The 25,460-nt window shown below is 42.8% G+C and overlaps 1 protein-coding gene and 1 pseudogene across 1 annotated transcript in view; both read left to right on the top strand.

Annotated features, from left to right (window-relative positions):
- LOC102847247 (protein FAM170A-like) overlaps positions 1 to 19,531 on the top strand; it is a 30,916-nt gene extending 11,385 nt beyond the window's left edge. The window contains exon 3 of the mRNA XM_006895116.1: positions 18,705 to 19,531. Within this exon, the coding sequence (XP_006895178.1) occupies positions 18,705 to 19,531 (827 nt within the window). The remainder of the gene's footprint in view (positions 1 to 18,704) is intronic.
- A 621-nt stretch (positions 19,532 to 20,152) lies between these two features.
- LOC102846846 overlaps positions 20,153 to 25,460 on the top strand; it is a 15,101-nt pseudogene continuing 9,793 nt past the window's right edge.

Below are 25,460 nucleotides of genomic sequence, written 5' to 3'. Positions count from 1 at the left end.
ACCTATACTTGGACCAAGAGGCAGTCGTCAGAACAGAGCAAGGAGACACTACATGGTTCAAAATCAAGAAGGGGGTCCATCAGGGATGTATTCTGTCTCCATAACTTTTCAATCTGTATGCAGAACAGATCATCCGAGACGCTGGGCTGTACGAAGAGGAAATGTGGCATCAAGATTGGTGGAAGAATCATCAACAACCTGCATTATGCAGATGACACAACGCTGCTTGCTGAAACCGAGGAGGACCTGAAGCACTTCCTGCAGAAGGTCAAGAACTGCAGCGTCCTATATGGATTGACGCTCAACATCAAGAAATCAAAGATTCTCACCACTGGGCCAATTGGCAGCATCAGTATGGATGGTGAAGAGATTGAAATAGTTAACAGTCTTAGTTTGCTTGGCTCCACAATCAACACTCTTGGTAACAGCAGTCAGGAAATCAAGAGACGTATTGCATTGGGAAAGTTGGCTGTGAGGGACCTCTCAAGAGTACTGAAGAGCAACGATGTCAGGCTGGAGATTGAGGTGCGCCTGATCCGGGCTATAGTCTTCGCAATTATGGAAGTTGGACAGTGAATAGGGATGACAGAAAGAGAATTGACGCCTTTGAGCTTTGGTGCTGGAGAAGAGTGTTGAATATACCATGGACTGCTAGGAGAACAAACAGGTTTGTCCTGGAGAGGCTGAAGCCAGAATGCTCCTTGGAGTCAAGGATTCTGAAGCTTCATCTGACACACTTTGGGCATGTTGCAAGGAGGGACTGGTCCTTGGAGAGGGACATCATGTTTGGCAGAGTGGAGGGGCGGCGAAGGAGAGGAAGACCTTCGATGAGATGGATCGATTCGGTGACTGAAGCGGTGGGAATAAGTGCGTTTGCGATGGCTAGGTTGGCACAGGATAGCATTTAGAGCTCTTGTACATATAGGGTCGCTATGAGTTGCAAACAACTCAATGGCACATAACAACAACAACATGCATTATATATAAAGTACATATAAAGAAAGCAGACATTAAATAATATACATGCATCTCAAACAGTTTTCAGAAATAACACCAACTGCTTGAGGGACGTTGATTATTAAATAAAAGTCTGTTGTTAGTTGACACTGAGTTATTCTGACCCACACCAACCTTGTGTGAACAGAGGAGGATTTCTCACAGGGGTTTGTAAGAAGAACATACCTCTGAATGGATCAAACCTCCAACTTTGTAGATGAGAGTCAAGGACTTGGCCATTTGTGCTACGTAGTTGGCATACAGAGAGCTCAAAGTTAACTATGCTTAAACACTGACCTTGAGTAACTCAACTGACCATTAAGGCAGTTCACTCATCTACATGATCAGGTTCCAAAGATAATTATGAGAAAGTGGACAATATGTCGGAAATGGAGAGTTTTGTTTTATTTCCAAAAGATTCATTGATCCTCACTGAGAGATAAATCCCACACTTCCTATACATCAGAGAGCTGGACAATGAATAAGGGTAATAGAAAAAGGGCTGATGCCTTTGGCAGCACCATTATTGAAGAGGTTGTCTGTCATTTCTCCATTTGATATGTTTTGTTTTCTTGTCACATATCAGTTGATCATAGAGAGCTGGTTCCATTTCTGGGTTCTCAATTCTGCTCCACTGGTCTATGGGGATGTCATTGCACCAGTGCCATGCTGTTTTGGTTACTACCACTGTGTAGCAGGTTTTGAGGTCAGGGAGCACTATACCTCCCACTTCATTTTTGTTTTTCAGAAGTGCTTTGTTTATTCGGAGTCTCTTTCCTCTGCAAATAAACTTGACAATCTCCCTTTTTATCTCCTTGAAAAACAAATTTGGTATCTGCATTTGGATTGTGTTAAACATGAAGACTGCTTCTGCTAAAATTGTCATTTTCACCAAAAAGAATCTTCCTATCCATGAACAGGAAACATTTTTTAGTTTATTTAGGTCTTTCATTGTTTCCCGTACAAGCGTTTTGTAGATTTCTTTGTAAAGGTCTTTTGTGTCTCTGCTGTTGTTGTTGATTGCCATCTCTAGCCAGGTTTATTCCTAAGTATCTCAATTCATGGCTGACTATAGTAAATGGTATTGCTTTCTTAGTTTCCTTCTCTGTGTTTTCTTTGTTACTGTAGAGGAATCCCACTGTGTAGGGAAAGGAAAGGAGTAAAGGAAGTGGAAGAGCTGGGGGGTATCTGAAAAGATAGGATAAGGGTGGGCATAGATAAATGGTGATTAATTTTATAAAACACAATGTAAGAGAATAATTATATGAAATATATATATCAATGAAGGAAAGTGTGAAGTATAATGTATATGAATTTTTTAAAAAATTATCATAGAGAAAATTTAAAAACACATAAAAGAACTGATGTCTTTGAGTTGTGGTGTTGGAGAAAAGTACTGAATATTTCACTGACTGCCAAAAGAACACACACGTCTTAGAGAAGGTGCAGCCAGAGTGCTTCCTGGGAGGCAAAGATGGCAAAGCTATGTCTCACAAACTTTGGGTATTATGTTAAAAGAAGCTATTTCTTGAAAAGGGACATCATATTTGGAAAGGTGGAGGGTCACACAAGAGAGGAAGACCCTCAACAAGATGGACTGACGCCGTGACTAGAACAGTGGGCTCCAGCTTATTCGAGATGATGAGGATGGCAGAGGAGAGGACAGGGTGGAGGTCTTTGTTCATAGGATCACTGAGAGTTGTACTAGATTTGATGTCACCTAACAACAAATAGGCCACTTAGTGAAAAGACTGAAGAGCTAAGACTTATACTGAACAATGCACACAATGATGTAACTGCTGACATGCCCCAGGGTTGTAGGTGAGTATCCTTTCTCCCATATAGTTTCTCTCTTACTTTATGACATTCAGGAATAATTTTCAGGAGACAGACAGAGCTGGCTCAATTATCCTTCATTAGCAATCAACAAGTATGCTGTTAATTGGACAGACTGACTTCAGTGGGGCCCAGAGCACAGATACTGTCTCCTTTGGTTGGCAGTTAAAACACCCACAAAGAAAAGAACCCAGGCCTGTGTCCTTGATTCACTCCTGATTTGAAACATCTGGAAATTTCGAAGCATGGACTTCTATTTCAGCTCTGCTACTGACAGGCGAGGTGCACCATGAAGGGTCAAGTGGCATCGCTCTTCTGGGCCTCAGCATCCTCTTCTCTTCTCACGACATTTGTGAGAATAGAATGAGTAAGTATCTAAGTACTTAAGATACAGCATTCTAGCTCCCTCGATGGTGTGGAATTCCTAAAATCAATCTGAATTTCTCTCAGTTTTGCTTTCTGCAATCAAAGTAGCACAGTGTTACATTTGAAATAGCAACTGATGTCTCTTCAGCTGTATCATTAGATTATTATTATTATTATTATTGGTATGTATCATCAAGGCAGAAGTGACTCAGAGCTAACTCTCCAGCAGGTTTTTAGAGGCAATAAATTGTCTAGGAGGAAATTATCCATTTTTCTCCTGTGGAGCAGCTGGTGGGTTCAAACCATGATCCTTTGGGTTGGCGAGGCAGCTCCAACTTTCCAATGACTTTCAATCACTTTCTAATAACTCACAAAAAAAGAATTCTATTCTGAAAATCGAAAGGAATTGGCAGACAGAGAAGAATTTCATGAAACAACATATGAGCAAGAGCCTATGGTGATGAAAGAAGAAGTTCAGGCTGCTTTGAAGGAAATGGCAAAAAATAAGGTTCCAGGAATAGATGGTATGCCAATTGACATTTTTCAGCTAACAGTTGCTGCCCTGGATGGGCTCACCAAGTTGTGCCAAGAAATCTGGAGAACAACCACTTGGCCAACTGACTGGAAGAGATCTGTATTTGTTCCTATCCCAAAGAAAGGTGACCCAACAGAGTGTGGAAACTATAGAACAGTATCGTTGATTTCACATGCAAGCAAGATTTTACTGAAGATTATCCAAAAACTACTAGAACAGCACATCAGCAGAGAACTACCAGAAGTCCAGGTTGGGTTTAGAAGGGGTCATGGTACTAGAGATATTGTAGCTGGTGTTAGATGGATCTCTGCTGAAAGCAGAGAATACCAGAGGAATGTCTATCTATGTTTCATTGACTATGCAAAGGCATTTGACTGTGTGGATCAGTTTGTTAACTGTGGCTGATTCTGAGAAGAATGGGAATCCCAGAACACTTGATCGTGCTAATGTGAAACCTATACTTGGACCAGGAGGCAGTCGTCAGAACAGAGCAAGGGAACACTGAATGGTTCAAAATTGGGAAGGGTGTACACCAGGGATGCATCCTATCTCCATACTTTTTCAACCTATATGCAGAACAGATTATCCGGGAGGCTGAGCTCTATGAGGAGAAATGTGGGGTCAAGATTGGTGGATGATTTATCAACAATCTGCGTTATGCAGATGACACAACCCTGCTTGCTGAAGCTGAAGAGGACCTGAAGTGCCTGCTGCAGAGTGTCAAGGACTGCAGCCTCCAATATGGATTGAGGCTCAATGTCAAGAATCCAAAGATTCTCACCACTGGACCAATTGGCAGCATCAGGATGGATGGTGAAGAGACTGAGATTGTTCACAGCTTTAGTTTGTTTGGCTCCATAGTCAACAGTCTCGGCACCAGCAGCCAGGAAATTAAAAGGCGCATTGCCATGGGAAAGTCTGCTGTTAGGGACCTCTCCAAAGTACTGGAGAGCAATGGTGTCTCTCTGGAGACTAAGGTGCGTTTGATACAGGCCATGGTCTTCCCAATCACTTGTTATGCATCAGAGAGTTGGACAATGACCAAGGAGGATAGAAGGAGAATTGATGCCTTTGAGCTGTGGTGCTGGAGAAGAGTATTGAGAGTACCATGGACTGCTAGGAAAACGAATAGATTTGTCCTAGAAAGGGTTAAACCGGGTGGCTCCTTGGAGGCAAGGATTCTGAGACTCCGTCTAATGTACTTTGGACATGTTGTGAGGAGAGACTGGTCCTTGGAGAAGGACATCATGTTTGGGAGGGTGGAGGGACAGTGCAGGAGGGCAAGGCCCTCTATGAGGTGGATTGATTCAGTGACTGGGATAATTGGGATGGGAGTGTCAGAGACAGTGCGATTGGCACAGGACAGAGCAGAGTTTAGGGCTGTTGTACACAGGGTCGCTATGAGTCACAAGCAACTCGATGGCACATAACAACAACAACAACTCTGAAAATCTTCCAACTTGAACAAGTTCTTGATAGGAAAGTATGTCTTGAGTTACATTTCTGCTCCTCCACTTGGGGCAACTGAGTTTTTTTCATTTCTAAGAATTTCAAACCAGTCACATATCTGTTTTCCAATTCTGATCATGTATATATGCATTTACATCAAGTATGTTCTCCTTATTGAGGGTTTAAAAAAAAATGTTAAGCACCGATGCCACCCAACTCTAATCAGAAAAAATGAATCAGAAAAATTCTAGTAGAACGCCATTCTAGAACATACCAAACTGGTATTCCTCAAAACTCACAAGATCATCAGAACCAAGGAAAGTTTGAGAAATTGTCACAGTCAGGAGGAATCTGAGGAGAAATGACAACTAAATATAATGTGGTTTTCTGGGTGGGTTCTTCACAGAGAAGGGGGAAAGACATGGGGTTAAAAATTAAAAAAAAAACCTTGACAAAAAAATAGGCTTTATGTTAGTAATAAGATGTCAACATGAGTTCATTAAATTTAAACTTTGAATGTAATACAAATAAACAACAATTTCCCTGGAGTCAACCTTGACTCATTCGACATGTGGTCAATATGGTTTCAATGGTTGGTGTTTGGTTAAGGAGACAATCACATCTTCATGGGAGGTCTTCTTCTTGTTGTTGTTGCTGTTAGGTGCCATTGAGTATGACTCATTGAGTGTGATCTGAACCCTGACCGATCTACGACGTGCCATCCTCACACTTTCTAACACACCAGAGCCCACTGCAGTAGTCACCGTTTTAAACCACCTGGTTGAGGATCTTCCTCTCCTTCACCAACCCTCCACCCTTTCCAGCATCCTGCCCCTCTCCCAAGCAGTCACCTCTCCTAGCAAAAGCCCAAGTATGTGAGGTGAAGCTTCATCATCTTTGCCTCCAAGGAGCACTCCGGGTGCACCCTCTCCAGCACGTATCTGTTTGTTCTTTGATTTGACCACAGGATACTCAGTGCTCCTCTCCAACACCGTAACTTAAAGACATCAATTCTTTTAGTGTTAACCAACTGTTCCACCAAGGGGCTCCACACTAAAATAAACCCTTAATAAACTAGGAAATTGTGTGAGGAAAGAAAAACAGTCAATTCGAGAAATCTGGAAACTCAAAAACTGCCGTTTTCAAGTTGATCTCAACTCATGGAGGCCTTTTACTGGGTTTGCAAGGATGTACATCTGTAGAAGAAACTATCTCAGCTTTTACCCGCAAAGCAGTTAGTGGATATGAGCTGTCAGTCTTTTGGTAAAGCATGAAAATGTATAATGCACTATGCCACTGAGGCTCCTTCCACAAATATAAAACTGTTTAAAAAATTAAGGGTATTAAAGGAAATGGGAACGATCCAGTGGCGATATGAAAAGATGAGGTAACAGTGGTCATAGTTAAACGGTGATTCATTTACAAAATATAATGAATGAGAATGATTATATGAAACATAATGTGAATGAAAGATAATGTGAAAAATTACTGAATTTTTTATGTAAATCAATATAAAACATTTTTAAATTATGTGTAATAATAATAATAATAAACAATGTCAGTACAATGAAATATTACTTTTACTCCCAGGATTGGAGGCTAGGGTTTTGAAGCTCTGTCTCATGTACTTTGGGCACATGGTCGGGAGGGACCAGTACTTGGAGAAGGACATCATGCTTGGAAGGGTGAAGGGACAGCACAGGAGAAGACGACCCTGGAAAAAATGGATTGATACAGTGACTGAGGCAATGGGTGTGGGTGTGTGGGAGTCAGTGAGACTGGCTCAGGACACAGTAGGGTTCAGAGCTGCTATATGTACCTGTTGTACTACGAGTCACACATAACTCGACATCACATAACAACAACCCTCAGGAATTGGATGTCCATAATAAATAAAAACAGGTAATAACATGAGTAGATAAGGATACAGAAAAACTAGAACCTTTATACACTTCTGGCAAGAATGTAAAACAGTGCAACCACTGTGGAAAACAGTTTCGCTGTTCCTCAAAAACTTAAGCACAGAGTTTATCATTTGACTTAGTAATTCCACTTCTAGTATATACTCAAGAGAAATTAAAACATTTGGTCACAAAAAACTCACTTATAATTGTTTATAACTGCACTGTTCATAATAACCAAAAAGTGCATAAGACCCAAATGGCCAGTAACTGACAAATGGATACATAAAATACTGTATGTTGTTGTTGTTGTTATATGCTACCTCATGGCAACCTTAAGAACAACAGCTCTGAACTTTTGCCCTATTCTGGGCCAAACTCCATCTCTGCCAAACTCCGTCACTGACACATCAACGATGACTGGCACAGTCACTGTGTCAATCCATCTCATCTGGGGTCTTCCTCTCCTGTGTTGACTGACCCTTCACCCTTCTCCAAGGACTGGTCCCTCCTGGGCACGTGTCCAAAGTATGCTGAGACAGAGTTTCAAAATCCTTGCCTCAAGGAGCAGCCTGGTTTCATCCTCTCTAAGACAGACTTGTTTGTCCTCTTGACAATCCATGGTATGTATACTCTTCTCCAGCATCACAACTCAAAGGCATAAATTTTTCTTCTTTCATCCTTAGTCATTGTCCAGCTCTCATAAGCATAGCAAGCAACTGAGAAGACCATGGACTGAATCAGGCACTCCTTAGTCGCTAGACTGGCATCACTTCTCTTAGCACTCTGGCAAGATCCCTGACAGCAAACTTAAATAAAGCAACCTTTATTTTTTTTTTTTTTATTTCGTGACTGCTGTTGTTTACTGTGGATGGAACAAGACGAAAGGAACAACTTCAATTTTTCTTTTTCCATGTATCATGATGTTGCCAATTGGTATCATAGTGAGAATTTGGTTTTCTTGATATTGAGATGCAATCCATATTGAAGACTGCAGTCCTTGATATTCTGCATCTAATACTTCAACTTCTCACAATCCAATGCCAATGAGACTAACAGTGATCACATGAGGATAGAGGGGTTCTTATATGGAAACCTCCCTCTGAGGTTTCCAAGGCTGTAAGTCTTTATGGAAGCAGATGGCCACATCTGTCTCCCACCAAGGAGTTCAAACATTCTTCCATTCACAACCAAGCAATTTACCACTGCACCACCAGAGCTCCTTGAATCTACACAATAGCGTATTGTTGCTGTGCACCAGATTCAGAACCAACCCAAATCCCCTACCATCAATTCCAGTCTGCCTTAGAGTGACCCTGCATCACGCTGTGAAGCTTCACAAGGAGCCCTGCCCAGCTCTCTCCCTCTGAGCTGCTAGTAAACTTGACCTACGAACCTTTGGGTTAAAAACACACAAAGCACCACACCGTCAGGGCCTCTTTACAAAACACACCAGTAGAATATGTTTGGTATCTATTATTATTATGTGCCGTCAAGTTGCCTATGACTCATAGCGAGCCCTAAACCCTGCTCTATCCTGTGCCAACATTATTTTCTCTGACACACCTACTCCCGTTACACCAGTCACTGAATCGATCCATCTCATCGAGGGTCTTCTTCTCCCGCGCTGTCCCTCCACCCTCCCAAACATGAAGGTCCTCTTCAAAGACCAGTCCCTCCTTGAAACATACCCAAAGAAACAGGTCAGCAAAAATATGTAAAAGGCTTTATGTCTTGTTTTAGCCCACATATTCCTGATATGTTATCAAGCAATGTTATTAATCTACTAATCAAACTACTGTGCTCAAAAAAAGATAGAGATGATTTTAATCATGGTTTTAAAGTCCAATTTCATAAATCAAGAAGTGAATTATTGTTAAGAGTAGAGTCACAGTCTTTGAAATTGCTTGCTATGCGTCAGAGAGCTGGACTAGAGATGATACAAAGAAAACTGATGCCTCTTACATTTGTGATGCTGGAGATGAGAAATGAATATACCATGGACTGCAGGAGAACAAACAGGTTTATCCAAGAGAGGGTAAAGCCAGGATGCTCATTGGAGGCAAGGATTCAGAGGCTTCGTCTGACATACTTTGGGCATTTTGCAAGGAGGTCCTTGGAGAGGGACATCATGCTTGGAAGGGTGGAGGGACAAAGAGAGATCCTCGATGGGAGGGATTGTTTCAGTGACTGGAGTTATGAGAGCAGGTGTGTCAGAGATGGTAAAGTAGGCACTGGATAGAGCAGGTTTCAGGGCTATTCGGGTCACTATGAGTCGCCAGTGACTCAATGGCACATAAAAACAACAGAGAAACTGTAAATCTTCAAGTAGGATAAAGTAGTATTTGGATTCTAATTTAATTTTACTATAAGAAAAATAGATATGCAAACTTACAGTAGAATATACATGCCTTTGAACATCTCTGTAATTACCTCTCCAACTCATTTCTAGTCTAATTTCACTTGAAGTAATCATAAAAGCTTCAAGAAGAATTGATAGCCATTTATATGTGCCAGTTTATTATAGAGATGAAATAAATTCTACATTCAAATATTATCAACACATAAGCCTTTAGTTGTGTTGCTGGAGGAGTGCTGGAAATGGATTACCAAGAGAACAAACACGTCTGTGCTAGAGAGGGTGAAACCAAGTTGCCCTTTGGAGGCAAGGAATTTTAAGCTCTCAAATATCTTGGGCATGTTGTCAGAAGGGACCAGTCCTTGGAGAAGGCCATCATGCTTGGAAGGGTGGAGGGACAGAGCAAGAGAGGAAGACCCTGGATGAGATGAACTGACAAGCTGCAGTAATATGGGGCAGCTGTGACAAAGACTGAGATCAGGTCAGGACAGGATACGGTTCAGAGCTACTGTACACGGGATGGCTATGAGTTTCAGGCAACTCAATGGCACATAAGAATAACAACAAAGCATTGTTCTTACATATTCTATTTATCTCTGAAATGTAATTTAGCATCCATATAAAGTTAATGCATAGTGTAGCCTTCCACGTGGGTGGGCTCCAAACGCCTGGATACAACTAACTGATCAAATTGAAATATTCAGGGGGGAAATACGGTTAAAGCAATCCTCTGAGGCTAATAGGAAGTATAAAATGTTATTTATATGAGTTTTGCATTGCACTGTCGATCACGCATAAGAAATCTAAAGATGATTCGAAGTCATCAGAAAGAGGATGTATGTTGGTTCTAAGCAAATACAATTTTATATTAGGAACTTGAACTTCCACAGGTTTGAAATTCCAAAGTTTGGGAGAGGAGGATCTTAAAATCAATCCCCCACAGAAACCAAAGGATAACTGGACTTTTAATTCAAGTTTTCTTTGGCATTCTAAAATACCTCTCAAAATTTACTGTTAGTAAAACACAGACCTGCGGGTAATAGTAGTCTCAAAATAAGACACCAAGGATCTTAAATATTTACAAGCAAACAGAAGTTTTTAAAGTATGTGAATGGGGTACAAATTCACCTTTTTTCATCTGATTATTCAATATCTTTTTAATTGAGCATCCATTATTAATTAGAGAATGGAGTTTAAAAGTTAAAAGGGGGGAGCTCTGGTGGCCTAGTGGCAAGAAGTTGCAACTACAATCCCAGAGGTTCACGGTTCAAATCCACCAGATGCTCTGCCGGGGAAGGAGGGGCAATCTCCTCCTGTACCAGTCAGATCTGATTTGACGGTACACGCACACAAAAACAATAAAATAAAAAAAATAATAATAAAAGTTAAAAGGATGCTCAGCCTGCTTTCCAAGCCCACATTCTACGTGGCCATGTATAAGAACACAAGAATCGATACTATAATATCTCACACATTAGAGGCTTGTTACCTAAAATGTCTATGATATCATTAAATGTACAGATTTTGCTTTATTTAACTCACAACAAAAATAAGAAAAACAAACAAAAAAATCCCACAAGCCATGGTTCAGGAAAGCTGAACAAGTTGGGAGCATCTGTCCCAGTTAATAAATTGCTTTTCTTCTATGAGTCAACTTGCAAACAGTAGCACCAGAGTGATAACTTTTAAACTTATAAACTCATCTTTTCTTTTTGGGAGATGAGTTCTTTGAGTTCTAAACCAGGACATATCTCCCAGTTATTGCAAAAGCAATTCTCAAAAAAATGCTGCCACCCTGCCATTCACCAGTGCACAGCGCTTAAAGACAGCCTTCATCCCAGAATGCCTCCATCTTCACAGAAATAATACAATCACTACGGCCCCCGGAATAGATGGTATACCAATTGACATATTTCAGCTAACAGATGCTGCCGTGGATGTGCTCACCAAGTTGTGCCAAGAAATCTGGAGAACAACCACTTGCCCAACTGACTAGAAGAGGTCTATATTTGTTCCCATCCCAAAGCAGGGCGACCCAACTGAGTGTGGAAACTACAGAACAATATCATTGATTTCACATGCAAGCAAGATTCTACTGAAGATTATCCACAAATGACTGGAACAGTACATCAGCAGAGAGCTGCCAGAAGTCCAGGCTGGGTTTAGAAGGGGTTGTAGTACTAGGGATATTGTCGCTGATGTTAGATGGATCTTAGCTGAAAGCAGAGAATACCAGAAGAATGTCTATCTGTGTTTCTTTGATTATGCAAAGTCATTTGACTGTGTGGATCATAACAAACTGTGGCTGACTCTGAGAAGAATGGGAATCCCAGAACATATAATCGTGCTAATGCGAAATCTATACGTGGACCAAGAGGCAGTCGTCAGAACAGAGCAGGGCAACACTGCATGGTTCAAAATTGGGAAAGGTGTACGCCAGAGATGTGTCCTATCTCCATACCTTTTCAACCTGTATGCAGAGCAGATTATCTGAGAGGCTGGGCTCTATGAGGAGAAGCATGGCGTTAGGATTGGTGGACGATCTATCAACAACCTGCGTTATGCAGATGACACAACCCTGCTCACTGAAACTGAGGAGGACCTCATGCACTTACTGCAGAGGGTCAAGGACTGCAGCCTTCAATATGGACTGAGGCTCGATGTCCAGAAGACAAAAATTCTCACCATTGGACCAATCAGTAGCATCAGGATGGATGGTGAAGACATTGAGATTGTTCACAGCTTCAGTTTGCTCCGCTCCACAGTCAACACTTTTGGCACCAGTAGCCAGGAAATCAAAAAACGTATTGCGATGGGAAAGTCTGCGGTTAGGGACCTCTCTAAAGTACTCAAGAGCAACGGTGTCTCTCTGGAGACTAAGGTGCGCCTGATACAGGCCATGGTTTTTGCAATCACTTGTTATGCATCGGAGAGTTGGACAATGACTAGGGAGGATAGAAGGAGAATTGACACCTTTGAGCTGTGGTGCTGGAGAAGAGTACTGAATGTACCATGGACTGCCAAGAAAACAAATAGATTCATCCTAAAGAGGGTTAAACCAGGCTGCTCCTTGGAGGCAAGGATTCTGGGGCTTCGCCTGACATACTTTGGACATGTTGTAAGGAGAGACAGGTCTTTGGAGAGGGACATCATGCTGGGCAGAGTGGAGGGACGGCGCAGGAGGGGAAGACCCTCTATGAGGTGGATCGATTCAGTGACTGGAGTAACGGGATGGGTGTGTCGGAGGCAATGAGATTGGCACAGGATAGAGCAGGGTTTAGGGCTGTTGTACATAGGGTCACTATGAGTCGCAAACGACTCGACAGCACATAACAACAACAACTAATACTAGGACAACAATCTCTACAGAAAAGAAAATAATAATACCAGATGTCTACAACTCAATAAAATAGGCTTCAGTATTTCCCATGATGCGAAGATCTTTAAAATGCTTAATATCATATATATTTGAACTTGGCATAACATTCAAATTCAGTAATCTCATACTCAAGATGTTATATAATCTGATGTAAACAAGCTTTCCATTCTTATCTCTCTCAATTTCCCAGATTTCTCCCCAGTTTCTGTTCGGTGAGTATCTACCTACTCATCTTTCAATCCCTAATACAATCATCTGTCCCCTACTCCATTCTTTTGCTTGTGCAAGCATAGGAAACATTTATGTAGACATCCTCCTTTCAGATGGCTTTCAAAGATGCAGGAGACACCTGCAGATAACATAAGTCAGCACCCCCTCAACTCTGCCCTCGCCATCCTCACACATACCATGGACCATGAACCTTCCTCCTCAGTCTTATCACATTAGGTTTTTATCATTTTACTGCACTTAGCAGCAACAAATCTGCATTAGAGCCATATATGTGTGTCATCTCAATCCCTCTGCAAGGTTGCAAGTTTCTGAGGGCAGAGATGGAATTTTCTGCAATTTTTTAAGTCCTACATCTTAGCTTATTTAAAAAAAGCCATTTGCTGAATAAAATGATAATGATCTATCCAGATCAATAAAGAAAGTTCAAATTTTTTATTAGTCATTAGCTGTCAGGGCCTAACATGTGGCTGATATTGACTATTCACCTTTCCATGGATTGAATGGTCATCTTTCCCAAACGACAAACACTTTTCAACACAGAATATATGAAAAGGGATAAATTTTAAGAGTACACTAGGTAGGGTGAAATATTCAGAGGGAAGATAAAAAATAATCCGAGATATCAACTTTGTGAAAGTAGTAAAGTTTCAAATGAAACTTTTTTGTTCTAGGTCATCCATTTCACACAACCCTATGCTTCACTTCAGTGATCCTCAAGGTCTGGTTCCAAAAAAAAAAAATTTTTTTTTAAACACGTGGTGCCTAGACCATCAAATTTGTTTGATAATAATAAGCTTCTCCCTCCCCTCAAAAAAATTCAACCATTCATGCCCCAACTCACAGCACAGATCCATTTATTCAGTCCCACCTCTTTGAGAAAAGTATATTCCTCTGCAAATGAATGCTGATCAGTATCCAGGTATCCAATCCCTCCACAATCAAGACATACAGCATTGTCAAATGAGACCCGAAGTTAAAGGTTCCTGGTTGCAGGCACCTCTAGCAGCAAAGAAACCACTTTAAGAGCTCCATATTTGGGGTGGGGTGGGGTTTTTTTGCTTTTATTTATTTATTTTATTATATTTTGTATGTGTACCGTCAAATCGGATCTGACTGGTACAGGAGGAGATTGCCCCTCCTTCTCCAGCAGAGCATCCGGTGGATTTGAGCCGCGCACCTCTGGGATTGCAGTGCAGCTTCTCGCCACTAGACCTCCAGAGCTCCCTTTAAGAGCTCCATATTAAAGAGTATTTCTTATCTTTTACAAAGGTCACACCTAAGTTTCATAGGGAAATTCTTTCTTCTAATTGGTGATAGAGCAAGTTATTCTCTTAAGCCTTTTCAGTGTAAGGCAGGTAAGTACAACAATCATAATTATCAATAAATACTACTATCTTCTTAACTGAGAGTTGACTAGTTGCTTTCCCATTCAATTTTCTACTTAATCATCACAGTTGCCTTTGACAGGTAGCCTCCTTCTTCATGGGGAAGAACAGAATCACGGACTTTGACTTCCCAATCTTGGCTCTGATCACATGCCAATTGATTTCAGGTATGTCCACATTAATTGCCGTTAGAGCTCATATAGATTGACCAATAAAACATTCAGATATTCTCAGATTACATTTTTACAGTGATGGCAATCTTGATTTTCAATTGCGCTATTTGAGGATAAGAAAACAGGCAAATTGCAAATTATTGTTGGTTTTTCCAAGATTCATTCGTTGCATGACAACTTGTCAAAAAAAAACAAACAACAAAAACACCAACCACAGATTTGTTGTTACTGTTAGCTGTGCTTCATGACTAGCACCTCACTAGCCTGGTTAACACTTCAATTCTTCAAAACTGGAAGGTCTTGGTGCCTTCAGAGTGGAAAATGTGACATAAGGGCACAGCGCCATACACATCTTTCTAAAAAGGCCAGAGGGCATGAAAATAGCACAGCTTGTCACTGTCCCAGGGCAGAAAGCAGATAAAAGAGCTCATAGCAAGCTCCATGATCCCTCTAGAGTCACACCAACAGCAAAAGTATATTTATTCATTGTTGACTCACAGACTTTACTCACAGTGATGGTACCAAGAGTAGGGTTTATTAAGAAAATAGGTTGGGGAGTGGGAGAGGCAAAGAAATCTCACAATATAAATCCAGGTTTAGTCCAGCAGTGCCAAGCCAGACTAGCAGCAAGACACAATTTCCGTATTAGTAAAAGTTCTGGTTTCAGTTCGGTAGTCAAATCCAAATTATCCAGCAAGGTTTGACTCAAAACAGTTATATGTCTGCTCCCCCTTCAATCAACCCAGCAAGAACAGCAAAACTTTAACTGTGCCCTTTATTTCAAGGCTCCTCTGGCTACACCTTGCCACAGTCTCTCCATCACCATAACCAGGATCTCACCACTAGGCTCTTGCTCTAGTCTCCCTCAAGTCTTGCCACCCAGTGTAGGAATCACTCTCTCTTATCCTTGTCCACAGTTGTTGATGATTTTCAAGCCCACATGTCTGCAGTTAAGATAGCTGGAGGCCAGAGGGGGCTAAAGTAATGGCTAAAAAAGCCAAATTTAGGCCAACACCCCACTTCATAACACCTCTTGGGCTACTGTCAACCTTTTTTCCTACAAACAGTATCTATCCCTATGAAGCCCTCTGTACTTCATCAATAAAAAGAATACAGGTATCCTTATGGGTTAAAATCATAAAATTCAAGTGGATGTGTGACAATATCTGCTGCCTTAAAAACACCTGATGACTCTTAACAAAAGGATAAAAGGAGGAGAAGGAAAAAACTTCCTCAGGACGGAATCCAGAGGGAGCCCTCAAGTGAAAGACTGCAAAGAGTCTGAGAATTTTGTGTTTGTTTTCAAAAGTTATAATTGTTAAACTGATATTGAACTAAAAGTTCAATTATGTACTACCTTGTTTGGACAACTGCTTCTTGGTCTGTGTAGATTTCACCTGAGCATGACAAAGCGATCTGGGATGCCTTGTCTTCTCAATATTTGCCTTAATTTATTGTGATTCCTCAGTCAAATGTCTTCGCATAGACAATAAACCACACATGAACATCTTTCTAGTACTCTTTTCTGTGAGCCAAAATCTATCTAACATTAGTAATATTTTTTTTTTGGTCCTGTTTGGATTTCTGGCAATTTTCTGTCAGCCATTGTTTCAATGTTTTTCCTAATCTTGAGCAAGAGTTTGCTTGCATGTGATAGTACTGACACTGCTCAGTATTCTCCACACTATGTTTCTTCTGGCTTCTTGGGAACACCTACAAGTACAGAAGTCTTCCTGTCAGTTGGCCCCATCACGGCTGGCCCAATCAAATACTACAGCTGTCCTTCCATCAATTCCTGGGGCCTTATTTTTGTCAGTGCATTCAGTGCAACTTGGATGTCTTCCTTCAGTGCTATTGTTTCTTAATCAAATCTATTTCCTCAAATGGTTAAAGAATTCTTTTAGGTGCACTGGCTCCGTGTACTTCTTTGATTTTCTTTTGATATTTCTTGCATCATTCAAGATTTTGTCCACAAAATCCTTCAGTGTTGCAACTCATGGCTTTAGTTTGGTTTTTAGTTCTTTCAGCTTGAGAAATGTTGAGCCTGTTTTTCTCTTTTTGTGTTTTAACTTCAGCTCCTTGTCCATTTCATTTTAATAGTTTGTTCTGTCTTCTTGAGCTGTCTTTGAAATCTTCTATTGAGCTCTCTTACCTCAGCCTTCTTTTTTGTTGTGCCTTCTTTTTGTTCAAATCCAAGTTTCAAAGTCTGCCCTGGTATACATTTTGGTCTTTTCCTTCTTCCCTGACACTTTTGTCCTTTTTCTATCTTCAGGGATAATGTCCTTAATGTCACTCCACCACTACTCTGGTCTTTGGTTATTAGGCTTCAATTCACCAGAGCTATTCTTAAATAGTTTCTAAAACCCATGTAAGATACACTCATGACCATGTTTTGGTTCTAGTGGATCTGCTTTAATTTCCTTTCATTTCAATTTTAACTTGCATATTAGTCGGCCCTTAGCCTGTTTTGACTACTAATACGAAGCTTCTCTGCTCTGATGTTGTCAATTTTCTGTCTATATACTCATTTTTTGAAATCTATGAGTATAGTCACCTTTTTTAAAAAAGAAAATATTTGCAATGTTGTGTCATTCATGTTATAGGACCCTATAAAGTTATAGGCATCCTCATTTCTGTCACCAAGTCCTTCTTTTCCCATTACCAATCTTTCTTGTTTCCAATTTTTGCATGTAGGAGGAGAGTGTAGGTGGGTGGGAGTGTGTGTGAGAGGGACAGAGAATGTTATTATTGTTGTCCAGTTGAAAGCTGAACTTCTAGCTGGTTTGCAGGGGCAGGGGATAAGACTGGGTCTCTTTCTCCCATGCAGCAGCTGATGGATTTGAACCACAGACCTTTGGGTATTTACATACTAGGTCTTCAGAAAAATTAAAGCCTGGTATTGTAACACTGAAGGATGCTATGAGCAAAATCAGGGATGAAGATGTAGAAAGTATAAAAACAAAATGGAAAAAATACACAGAGTAACTGCACCCATGTGGACACATTTCTAGAAATAACATAATATCAGTAACCAATTTTAATGAAGTTCAATCTGCACTGAAACACTGGGGAAACAAGAGGATGCTAGCAGTTGACTAAGCAGTTACCCTGTTTAGGTTTGAAGGGGACCCCTGGAACTCAATGATGTCAGCGATGAGGTCACACAAGGGTTACTGGAAGTCCTGGTCCTCCCTCAGGTCCCAACTGCTCTTCGGGGAGGCTGTTGATCTACATGATTTGTCTTTTCAAGTCCTAAACTCGTGAGAGATTGGGGCATCTCCTCCGATGGGGAGGAGAAACACACATGTTGCCAGTGACCATCCCTTGGGGCTGATCCTCACGCAGCCAGGATGGAAGGGCAAGTTGGGAGGAAGAGGTCTTTGTCCATGTCTCAAGGTAAGGATGGGAGGAAAGCCAGCCTGAGTGATGGGTGGAGGGTTACCAGGGGTTTGATCATGGACACAAGACCCAAGGGATCACAGGACCTTCCACTTGAAACACTGCCTGTTAAGCAATAGACAACAAGAGTGTGTAAGAGAATAAATGAATGAAGGGATACATGTCTAAGTGAACTGCTGTTTGAATGAAAGCAACCACAGGGGAGTGATTTGTTCAGGTGTAGAGTGACTCAAGGTCACAGACCTGGGGAGTCCACCAGGCTCTGCAGGAACAGAAGGGCTGACCTTTGTTGTTGATTTTAAAGTTTGCTCCCCACTTGCTGCCCTCTATCCAAGATCTCCCACCACTGTCCCTTTCACCATGGTCTGCACTGGTAGATGACTACCATATAATTTTTCTAGTCTCTGACATATGGGAAAATAACTCCCAGGAAGCCATCAAATGCTGATATAAGAAAAAGAAATTATGTTAGAGAGCAACATAAGTAATGCCATTTCACAAAGGAGATATTGTCTCCCAGATCACTGGCCTCAAAGGAACGGATGGCCCTGGGGAAGAAGAAAGATGCCATGGGGTGTGCTGAGGTGCAGGGTGGTAGCTAGCGAAGGAGAGGATCCTGAGAACAGGTCTGGGATCCAGGGATCACGGATGAGCACCCAGGGCTGAGAGCTCATGGAAATCATCTCTATTCTCAGTGATCTCTGGACAAAAGGAACATGCCAACCAGGCTCCATCCAAAGCAAGAAGCCTGGACTCTTGTCCCCAGCAGATTCCTCACGACGCTGAGAATCCACCTTCATCCTCCTCCAGCGAGATTACCGATCACTCGTCCACCTATGGGGAAGCTCCTAAGGAGAGATGGGTGAGATGCGCCTATGCCACGCAGGTGCGCACCATCCAGGGCTTGGCCGTGGCCTGGCAGACCCGCAGCTCCTTTGAGCCGGTGGGCGAGATGCCCCAGGTCTTTGAGGGGGAGCTGTCAGATGAGAGCACCATCGGCCCTGCCCCCAGTCTCCACAAGACTCAGTCTCTACTCAGTTCCTCAGAGCCTGGGCAGGAGGAACCAGAGGCCCGCCCCACGGAGCCCACGGTGTCGGGAGAGGCCCATCAGCAGACACCCCCAGGCACTTGCCCAGACTGGATGGTGACATGTGCACACGGTGTGAGGTGCATGGCATGTTGCCGAGTGTTCCCATCCTGGAGGGCTCTGGTGCACCACGCGAAGCATGGGGTGAAGCAGGGCTTCAGCTGCAGGGTCTTTTTCGAAGAAGTGCTGGAGAAGCGCTTGGAGCCCTCAGCCCCTCACAGGCCTAGACGCGCCCAGAAGCTGGACAGCCGCCTCGTGCTGGACAGCAAGAAAAGGGAGATCCAGAAGATGACAGAGACCTACAAGAGCCTGAAGCAGCAGCTGAAGGAGAAGAGGGAGGAACTGAAGAGAGCCAGGAAGGAGCTGCAGCAATTGGAGAAGGAAGAGGCCCTGGATGGTCCAGGGCAAAGGGGAAAGCGCCTGAAGACCCATTAGAACCCCGGACTGGTAGGAGCGGGGCCCCGTGTGGGCTGGGCAAAGGGGAGCCCCTCTGGACAGACTTCCATTCAGCCTGCTTTTCCCTTTCCCTGTAAGACCCGCCCCTTCTAGACACTGTGCCTGCACCCACACACCTGAAGAGCACCTGAATTAAGGACCCACAAGACACCTGCCCTCAGAGAACACAGCCACCTGGAGGGTCCACTGGTCTGAGCAGGGGAGGAGGAGACTTTCCAGACGGTGAGGTCTAGGGACGCTGAGAGGAGCACAGTGGACATCTGGAAGGAGGAATGGGAGTCCAGGGGGCACAGGGTGCTGGGAGCTGGGGTCTACAGAGGTAGTTCTTAGGGAGGGTGGAGAATGGATTAATGGGTTCTTTATAGTAGAGGGAATAGAGCACTGCCAGGCTTTGAGGACACCTAGAAAGAGGGGGTCAAACCTGGGGTTTTTTCTTTTCAAGACTACTTTTACTCTGGGGTTTGTTTGGTGGGGGTGGTGGTGGTGGTGGTGGGTGTGCTCTTTCATTTTTTGACAAATTACTTATTATAACTTGCTATGTTTTCCCCCTTTGGTATAACGTGACCTATCTTGAGACCAAGAACTGGAAGAAAAGCCTAAATGAGGTGCCAGGAGCAGAAGACAGGACGTGGCTTCCACACCCAGAGGACACACCTGAGCACAGATGGCCAGAGGTGAGGGTGGAAGGGGCACATTCAGGTCCCCTTTTAGTGGACTAAAGGCCCAATTCTCAGCTGCAGCATCAAGTCCCAGGTCTGGAGAAGGTCCTGTAGATATGGGGTGTGTCCATTTCCGGGAGGTGAGAACCCTCCTGTCCCAGGGAAGACTTCAGGGATCACATGGGAGGACAGGGGCTCCAGAGTGTGTGCCTCCATTCACAGGCTGCTCTGATTGTGTTTCTCACGATAGGGATGGATCCTGAGAGAAACAGCATGGGACCCGGACAGCAGCGAAGGCTTCATAAGATTCAAGTCTACATGTCCTTTTGCTCCAAAGAAAAGATCAGAGCTGCTCAGAGGTATCAGAGTGGGAGAAGCTGGCATTTCCAAGGGGAGATGCTGACTGGGGAAGACCCACTTCCTGAAATCTTTCAGGCAGAATGTTTTCCTAAGAAATCTGTGCCAGGTTCCTTCCTCCATGCTGAGCCCTGAGAAACTTGCAGGTCCAAGGGTGGGTTTTGAGCGGGGCAGTCTAGGGAAAAGCTGGAAGCAGGATTCTAAGAGAAACTGAACCTTCTAGAGCTGTGTGAGAATCACACAAGGTGTCCCACCTTATTCAGATAGTTGTAGACATTTTGGAGGTCACATTACACACACTCACAACATTGTTTTACTAACATTTTCAGTTACACAGACCAGAAGAGCTCATTGCGCCCAAGGAAATGCGGGAAATCCACTCTATCTGCTTTGTACAATCTGTGATGCGCTCTTTAAAAAACGTTCTGACAAAGTTGATTTAAAATATGTATCTCTGATGTTTAGAACATTCAAAGCTCTGAGAGTATTTGTATACCATCTCTAAAATACAGATTTGTTTAATGTTAAAATCATAGGCAGAATCACTTGTCAGATATATTTCGTTACTGTTGTCCCTTGTCCCATGAAAAGCCCTGTGTGTCTCCTTCTTTATATCCTTGTTCGCTGGGATACAAGGACAGGGTCACAGATGCACACATAGACCTTTTGGGGTCTCTGTGACTGTGGCTGTCTCCGTGTATCCCAGATCTGTTTCCTCTTAGGGAACTCTTGTCCAATTCTATCGATACTGCCCTTATCTCTTCCATCTATCCACTAAAAATATGTGGTCCTCATTCTTTGCTTTTGAGTTTTCTAGATTTGTACTCATCGTTTTACAAATAATTTAAACAGCTGGAAACAATGACAGTACACATTATGTAGACTGGTAAATAAAACATGCACACAGACCCACATACCTCACACCCCCTTGTCTTTGAGGGCATCCCAGCCTGCAGGACACACAAACCCACACACTTCACACCCCGTGAATAGCCACACCCTGTGAATAGCCACACACCTAATATCTCCTGTCTCTGAGGACATCCACACTACAGGACACACAGACCTGCACACCTCACACCCATCTCTGAGGGCATCCCACCCCCAAGGACACATAGACCCACACACCTCACACCACTATCTGAAGGCATTCCATACTGCAGGACACACAGACCCACACACTTAATACCCTCCTTCTCTGAGGACATCCAAACTGCAGGACACACAGACCTGCACACGTCATACCCCTTGTCTCTGAGGGCATCTCACCCTGCAGGACACACAGACCAACACACCTCACACCCCCGTCTCTGAGGGCATCCCACCCTAACGGACACGCAGACCCACACACCTCACATCCCACCCTGCAGGACAGAGTAAATCTGCCCCATAGAGTTTCCTCAATCGTACTCTTTAAAGGGTCAACCTAACGTCAATGAGACTTATTTTGATCTTTGAGAAGCAGACAAACACATCTTTCTTCCCTGGAGCAGCTGGTCCATTCACACTGCCTTTCTGGTGGTAGGCAGGTGAATGCTTGAACCACTGTGCCACTAGGGTTCACACATGACACTATTCAAGTGGAAAGTCCTGTCCTGTCAAGTGCCCTCTCTGCTGCACATTCACACACTTCTCCCCCTCAGTCTTCACCAAGTTGGTGCACGTTAGCAGTCTGGTTAAGTATTCTATTTCATCTTTGCCTCAACAAGTTCAAGGAAGCCCTGAAGGCATAGGGTCAGCAGTTCAAGCCCACAGCAGCTCTGGGCCAGAGAGCTAGGCACTCTGCTGCCACACAAATGTCCAAGCTCAGCACCTGATGGAGGGTCACGAAAGTGAGAATGGATCCACGATAGCAAGTTAGGTTTGAGTTTGGGTTAAAATCATACACACTTGTCCTCCTCTGCTCACTGACACACACACACCTACACACACATTCTGTCATACACTTTCTCTTGATTTCCCTAAACTTCCTTAAGTTTCTAAGGCTGTCTGTATGAAATAATTGCTCATTTCAAGGGCTGAATGTTGTCCTTCTTAAATAAAATGAGGATAGTTCTGAATTGTTGTTTTCTATGGGTCATATAATTTTCCAAGTGTCATTCTCTTGTATCCCACTTTTACGACCTTTGTATCCCAGGATGGTCATTTGAGGAAGCACTATTTACTAAATAAATACACTTTTACTGAATTGACATTCTTCTTGTGATTTCTTAGTAGATTTTCTGTGTCATTTGTCTTGGTGTCTGGTTCTGCACAGGGTGGTACAGATTTATCCTGTTTCTTGATGAGAGAATCCTGTTCCTATTTTGTTTCCCCTTGTTTTCTGCTCTATTTTTGGTGATTTTAATGGAGAGAAACCTTGACAGAGGACCTCACCCAGCTGCTCTGCGGGAGAAAAGACCTGGCCCTCTGCTTTCCTACAAATTACAGGCTAGAAGACCCTCTCTCCAAGAAGCACAGGTCACAAATGGCATAAAGGAAGTCTAACCACAACATCCCTTCATATCTACACTCTTATCTAAGATAAGTTTGTACTTTCATTGTTGTTAGGTGTTGTTAAGCTGATTATAACTTAGCCCAATCCTATGAACAACTCTTGCGCTATCATGCATCATTTAGCACAAAACTGGGTATATATCCCATTTGAACATACGTTACATTTAGCCATTTGTTTTGGGCACTTTCATTATTTTGAAATAATATTTGGAACTTTTTAAAAATGTTTTTTTTATTTTATTATTTTTGTGTATATGTACCGTCAAATCGGATCTGACTGGTACAGGAGGAGTTTGTCCCTCCTTTTCCAGCAGAGCATCTGGTGGATGTGAACTGTGTGCCTCTGGGATTACAGTGCAGCTCCTTGCCACTAGGCCACTAGAGCTCCAATATTTGGAACTTTTTATCCCCTTCATTCATGGCTCATTTTATTGACTCTAATAAGATACTTCGCTCTATTTGATTCCTCTTCTGTGATGCCACAAACAATATTTTTATATTTTATCCATTTGGACACAGTTTGGTGCAGTTAAATTGTAGGGTATGGGCTGCCCTCCTTTTTCCCACATGAGACTCTTATGTCTACAATGCAACCAATGACTGGGATGTATTTGTCTTGCATGCAGGTAAGCTATTATAGCCTCATTAAAAAGAATCTGTTTTAACACTGTTAATGTTGTTGTTGTTAGGTGCCGTCGAGTCACAGACAACTCATAGCAAGCCTATCAAATAAAGACCTGAGCACTGTTCATAGAGTTTCTGGAGGCAAGCCATTTCGGAAGTGGATGCCACTCCTGCTTCCAAGCTTGTTTTAATCAGGAAGCTCCACCATACACCATGGATAACCATTATCGCATTTGGCACATCAGTGTCACAGTGTTCAGCATCACAGCAACCACGAGTTACCTCTGTACAGCAATGCACAGACCAGCGCTATACCACATAGAAGAATATTTGACAAAAACTCATTTTAACCAGACCTGAGTGCCGCAGATTAAAAGCACCCATCATGGGCTTGGTAGCTTAACTTGTCCAGTAGGCCAAGGTAGCTCTGTGTTGTCGTTGTTATTGTTGTCAAGTGCCGTCAAGATGACTGTAACGTAGCCCAATCCTATGAACAATTCTTGCCCTATTCTGCACCATTTAGGTACATATCCGATCTGGACATATATTACATTTAGCCATTAATTTTGGGATTTCCATTATTTTGAAAACACTTTTCATTTGGAACTTTCTATCCCCATTCATTCATGATTCATGTTATTGACTAATTTGATACTTAATTTAGTTTGATTCCTCTTCTGTGGTGCTACAAACAATATATATATATATATATATATATATAGAGAGAGAGAGAGAGAGAGAGAGAGAGAGAGAGAGATACATACATATATACAAAGATAAAATACATATTTTAAGTTTTTAAATCAGATTTCCAGATTTGAATTAGGTTTATTAGATTTCCATATATCCATTTGGACAGTTTGGTGCAGTTAAGTTGTAGGGTATGGGCTGCCCTCCTTTTTGCCATGTGAGACTCTTATGTCTACAATGCAGGGTAGCCAATGACTGGGATATATTTGTCTTCCATGCAGGTGAGCTATTATAGCCTCATTAAAAAGAATCTGTTTTAACACTGTTATGTGTCATTTCATTTTTCTAGTTCATTCATTCATGTTCAAATCATTGTTGTCTTTATACAGTTCTTGACTAGCTCCTTAATTTATCAACATGAATTGGACATTTTTTCACTGAAGTCACAGGAACAGATTTGGACTAATTTTTTACATCTACTTAATATTTAGTTGTTTGACCGACTGATAGGCAGGTGTGTCCACCTGGCCTCTGCTGCTCTGGGACCCCACTGACTGATCTGCATGGTGGTGAAGCTGACCATCTCCAACTGACAACCTGACCCCCACAAAATTGTTGTTGCTTGCTGTCATCAGAGGGTGCTAAATCCTGAAGAGCCCTGTGTGCAGCGTGCAATTGCCCAACTGGGTTTTGAGGCTGGGACCTTTCAGAAGCAGGTTACAACCTAGGCTCTCACAGCCCCAGGAGTAGTTTCAGTCGGGAACTGTCAGGTGGTGTTCAGCAATTCACTGTGTGTAGCTCCCAGGGGCCCTCACACTGTAAACATCTCACTCACCTCCAGCAGCTCTGGGGCCCTAGGCCACAGGGGGTTGTGCTGTAGCCCAAAGGCTGGGCCTTTCTAGCAGTTCGAATGCACCGTAGACTCCCCAGGAGAAAGGTGGGTGATCTCACCCCTTGAGATCAGGGTCCAACTTAAAGGCTATTGCGAAGGGTGGGCTTGAGGGTGGGCGGTGGAGGGCGGGAGGGGCCTTTAGAGAAGGGGCTGGGGACGCTGGGAAAGGGGTATGGCGGACTGGGGGGGT

This window comes from Elephantulus edwardii, unplaced genomic scaffold (genome assembly GCF_000299155.1).
Source record: "Elephantulus edwardii isolate Elephantulus edwardi_28Jun2011 unplaced genomic scaffold, EleEdw1.0 scaffold00158, whole genome shotgun sequence".
NCBI lineage: Eukaryota > Metazoa > Chordata > Mammalia > Macroscelidea > Macroscelididae > Elephantulus > Elephantulus edwardii.
Note: the sequence above shows the minus strand (reverse complement) of the source record. Positions and strands in the feature narration are given on the sequence as shown.